Source organism: Aptenodytes forsteri, unplaced genomic scaffold (genome assembly GCF_000699145.1).
Source record: "Aptenodytes forsteri isolate BGI_AS27 unplaced genomic scaffold, ASM69914v1 Scaffold240, whole genome shotgun sequence".
In the NCBI taxonomy this organism is placed as follows: Eukaryota; Metazoa; Chordata; class Aves; order Sphenisciformes; family Spheniscidae; genus Aptenodytes; species Aptenodytes forsteri.
In genome coordinates, this window is record NW_008794855.1 from 32360 (window position 1) to 37714 (window position 5355).

The 5355-nt window shown below is 36.2% G+C and overlaps 1 protein-coding gene across 3 annotated transcripts in view; it reads left to right on the top strand.

Annotated features, from left to right (window-relative positions):
• The window catches only part of CENPP (centromere protein P), a 169426-nt gene that overhangs the window by 11652 nt on the left and 152419 nt on the right, over positions 1-5355 (top strand). For all 3 annotated transcript variants that reach the window (XM_019470837.1, XM_009274616.2, XM_009274615.2), the window contains one exon: positions 2747-2835. In XM_019470837.1, the coding sequence (XP_019326382.1) occupies positions 2747-2835 (89 nt within the window). The remainder of the gene's footprint in view (positions 1-2746; positions 2836-5355) is intronic.

The window sequence follows — 5355 nt, forward strand, 5'->3', positions numbered from 1 at the left end:
CTTACTGGCTGGAGTTCCTTTGTGCTGCTTTTCAGGCGCTCTCCTGCTGACCTGTGTTCCTTCTCCAGGCTCTGGGCATCTATTGCTGGCCCTGGCATCAAACTGGTAGGAGTGGGATGGATGGAGGTTCCCCTCCCCTGGCATCTCTAGTTTAAAGCCCTCTTCACCAGCTTGGCAAGCCTATGACTGAAGTACACTTACTGTTTCAAACACAGACTAATTTCTGTTCCTTTACTCAGTTTTTGTGATTGTATATGAACTTGAATGTTATTAAAATTTTTGCATTTACTTAAATGTTAGTGTTTTAGCTGTTGTACAAATCATAATGTAATGGTTTTGTTAGAGTTGTAAAATACAACTATTGTGTACAGTTCTGTATTTGAATTTTGTTAGAACTGTTCAAATAGATTTTGAGAGAATTTAGTAGTTCAAAAATTCAGGCTTAAGGATTGTATTTTCAAGATACACAGTTTTGTAATTTATATGATTAAAAAATTACTCTCTTCCATGTCTTTATAATGAAAACGCATATCTCATGACTGGATTGTTAACAATTCCTTTCAGACATTTTGCCTAGTTCTAGTGGGCTGTTTCTGTGGTGTAATAGTAGTGGCATGTTATCTTGGTTTTGCCACAGACTTAGTATACTGTGCAGGTCATCCTGCCGTGAAGTCAGCAGGTCCTCTGTGGATGCAGGAGTCTGCCTCCATAGCTCTCAGGAAAGTTGTGACTTCAGAACAGACTAAGACCTGGAAACTTAGCTTTAGCTTTTTTTATGCCTCCGGCTTCTTGCGCATAAAAATGGAGAAGCCTGTTTTCTAAGATACGGCATTAATGGTTGTATTCAAAATAACTTGTACTGAGATCAGCATGGGCAAGATAGTGTAAGGTTGCAACTAGTTTCACCCATCTTGAGAAAGAAAAGACAACAGCTGTTTTGGGGAAATGCTTAGTAGGTAACTAATACATTACTATGCAGCAGAAGATAATAATTTTTTTTCACACTGTTAACTCTAGCTGTTTAATCTAGTAGTTAAGTTACAATACAGTTAGCTCTATAGTACCTTAAATCAAACCTGTTAATACACAGTAACAAATTGTTCTTGTAATTATCTTTAATTTGATCTTAAACAAAATGTTAAATGTCATTCATGTTAAAGGCTGTATTCCAGGATACAATTGTACAAAGAGGGGTAGGCAGATCTGAGTTCACTCTGACTAGCTTTGACCGGTTGAGATTATGTCTGTATTACTGTGGTATTGGTCACTCACTGCCTGACACATTCTGCATCTTAGCTGGTTCTTTAGTTTTGGCAGTGTCAGACTAGCATATGGTTTATATTCCCAAGCTGACTAGTGTTTTGCCAGCTTTGAGTGCAAGCAAAGAAGCTCCCGTCTGTTCACCATTGTGCGTAGGTGGATGCTCATGAAGGTCAAAATGTGGATGAAGAAAACAGGTTAATGCAAAAGCATTGTTTGATTTATTTATTTTCCTCTCTTATTGTCCTTAGGTATTAGGAGAGGACATGTACAATTAGCTTGAAAATCTGCCAAAACAACTCTAAATCCCCTGAGAAAGAAATAATTCAAATAAGAGTCACTTCTCAAGAGCTTTCCTTTTAAATCTTTTTATTTGACCCCAAGATGGCATCTTGGCATATGTTAGTAACACACTTATTGGAAAACCAGTTTCTTTAGAAGGTAGCATGTTAGCTTGTGACTACTAGCAGCTTCTCTACAACTCCATGCATATGTTGAACCTTTTGCTCTAAATTTAAAATATTTTTTCCTGACATTACTTACTCAATCCACTAAACTTTGTAGTGTCTTGGTTTGCTTTTTCCATCTTTACTGATGGCAGTGTTAGCAGTACTTCTGTCCAACCAGTACTAGAGATTGCTGTGGTATGTTTGCATTTGACTCCAGCTTGTCTGTTTAGTTTCCTCTGTGTTGCCATTCCCATTTGCTTGTAGTGACTGGGTGTAAGAAAAATAAATACAAAGTCTCCAGTATAAAGTGAAGCATTTGCTATGGTCTTCAAGCTATGATTTTAAGCTTTTTCATTTAGTGTTACTTAACCTATTACTCTGGTGTGTTCAAGAATGTCTAGAAAAAAGTATTAAGTTCTTTTGTGGCTTCATTTCTACTATATGAACTTCTCTTCTCATTTAATAGGTTATTAGATATTTTAATTTGGAAACATTTTATTATCATGCACATATCCCTGAGTAACAGTTATTGTAAAAAGGGACAAGAATTTGAGGCAAAACTATAGGCTGTAAAATAAAAAAATAAAAGGAAAACTAACAGGAAAATGATTTCTTTTTTTTTTTTTAACTTATGGTTTTCAAACTTTCAAACTCAAACTTATATTTGAGTTTTCTGGTATATGTGGCAGGTAGAGGTTGTGCTGGAAAATGGGAAGAATCTTAAAGAGGTGGAAGTGACATGAAAGGAAGTAGATGAACCTCTTATAAATAAGTCTTCCTTTATACATATATATTCTCTATGCTGACTAGTTCAGGTATTATTCCAAAAGCCTTGTTGTACGGGTAATACTGATACTGTTGAAAGGAAATGAAATGTCCACACATATAAGCTGTACTTTAAAAAATGCAATTTTAAGGATTATAGTGCTTAGCAGCATTTGCATATATTTATGTCTGTTTTATATGCAGATAGATACATTTTTTGCTCCTTGCTAGAGACATTTCTAAAACATTGCGTTGTTACTTCTCCAATCTAGAACAAAGAGAATGTGTCTGCTGTTATTACTGATCTCAGCATTATAATGGAATCTGGAGAAGATTCAGATGTGAGCAAGTTTGTGTCAAGGTAAGGTGGAGTTTTTAAAGGAAAGTTGTTGTATGGGATATCTGATACTAAATGCAATACTGAGTTTTCACGTAAATTGCTGACAGTCGGTTTCTTTGTTTGGTAATGTACTGTTAGCCCAACCTATACACTTCCAATCCCTTGTCTGTATCCTTCTGGAGAGAAGATGAAATGCATATAATTTTCAAGGCCTGAAAGGACCATTATGAATTAATGTAAAACAGAAACAGTTTTTGGATTATAATGTTTTCGCTGTTTGAAATTGTTTGGTTCAGAGAAAAATGTAACAAGGTAACCTCAGCTATTGCATTTTAATTTATGTAATCAACATGTTAGCTGCTACTCAGATGTGTATGTGAGTTGCAGATATGCAATGTGGGTGAGTAATGGCTAAAGCGTACATCCAGAACCCTTCTCCAGGACTTGCCTGTTTCTAATTCTCTGCTCACCATTCCTTTTCTCTTCTTTGCATCAGGATTTCTTTCACTGATATTTTAAAAACAATAGAACACAGTTTAAAAACCTGGAATAGTGTATTTGTGCAATGACTTAAGAAAACATACATATTAAAACTTAAGCATATGACTGAATGCTACTTTTTGATTATTTCCTGGAGGACGTCAACTTCTTGTGGTACACAGGATGAATAATGATCAAATTATTTGTCTGCGGTATTCCACTGTGAAATCTGCTAGCAAACTATTCTGAGAACAAATCTATTACTTCTTAAATATTATTGGGCAGTTGACTTAATCCTGTTCTTTAGGTGATTTCTTTTGTTTTATATTATTTTTTAGACTTGGAGAGGGAAGGCAAATGGATGGGTGAAAAGAAAGGTCTATTGAGTTACCTCAGGCTTCATTAATCTGTACTGAGAGCTGATTTTTTCGTTTAGAGGCTTAGGAATTTCCATACAAGTCTACTAAAGCTAGTAGTATAACTGAGAATAGTAGCTGACTGCTCTCAAGAAGCAGGATTTAGAAGAGGAAATTATCCTGTTTTTTTCATGAGTGTTTTCTGACAGCAGAAGCGTCTTGGAACTTAATAGTCATACTGGAAAGGAATGCGTTGAAGTAGTGGCAGACTTTATTTCATCCTGGCTTGAGCACTGCTGTCTTGTCCCTGTCTCTTCGCTGCCCTGGTCCTTTTCAACATTACGCCAGTATTCATAAGTAAACATAAGTTTTCATGAATGATGTAAGATGAATTAAGACTTTGTTGTCAATAAAGCAAGCAGTTCTTTCTCCTTAGCCTCTATTTGCATGTACCATCTGTTGTCCTTGTGTCAGCATATAATGTCTTGAAGCCACATGGTAAATAGGTTCAACGTAGTCATTTGGTTGAAAAAGTAATTTGGGGGGGGGGAACCCAACCTTGCCCCCCACAACCCCTTCAAATTTCATTTTTTCTATTTGACTTGTCCTGCAATGTCACAGTGTTTGTTACTGATCTAAGGCAGTAGGGGCTGATGTTGGCCATGTCTGTTTTGACAGCAACCCACTGTTAGATTGGCTTAATCTGATTATGTGATCTCCCTTTGTGGCTTGTTTTCTCAATCCCCTTGTTAAGCTAGTTCTCGTTAATTGCTCTGAGTCCTAATCTCTTCTTTTCATGTCCAGTTTTCAGGCTTTTCCCAACTAGCCCTTTATTCTTCAGTCCACCAGCTACTCTTAGAATCTTGATTCCTACCTCTTCCCTCCCTTTCCCTCCATTCTTGACCAGCTAAATCTGGTCTCCCTCTGTATTGGTTCTTTTCAGCCTCCCTACCAGTTTCTGTTTCCTTCTTTTGCCTCCTTGGCCCAGTCTTGCCAAATCCATTGTCTAGCTTTGTTCCATTTTCTCTACTGGCCTGGATTTTTTTCCTCCTCAGCTTTCTAATTTTTTGGCTTCACTTTTCATAATGTATAAGAGAAAAGGGTCTTTAATAGCACCAGAGTTAAAAACTTGGCATTCAGTTGTAATTCCCAAGCCCATTCTGCTTTGGAAGAAAACAGAGGAATGCTAGAACACTTGAGCAACATTTTTTTAAAAGAAGCAAAATTCAGCACTTTATTTTAAACCAGCTGCTGCTGCAATATGTAATACATATTTTTAAAAAATGTGTAACATTCCTTAAATATGTTGTGACAATAAAATATGTATGCAAATGGAATCACAATATTTAGTCTTCTATTTTTGGATTTTACTTGAGTCCCCTTTGCACCAGTTAATCACTTATGTTATACTTTTAGTGTTGAGGACCAGAATATCTATGAAAAATCTTGTTGCCAGTCTTTTTTTTTTCCTTTTCTTTGCATGATATTCCATTAATCGTTGGGTTAGTTAACTATTGCATAGATTACTTAATCAAATAGGAGTAGTTTTTAGACAGTTTGAAAACTGCTCCTACGTCTTACTAACTAATTAAAATTTATAAGTCAGAGTGAAGGATTCATGAAACGTCTGCATTATATTACAACACTGCATGGGCTAGGTATTTTGGAAGTGAGGGGAGGCATGAATTCTTCCCACAGTTCTAAG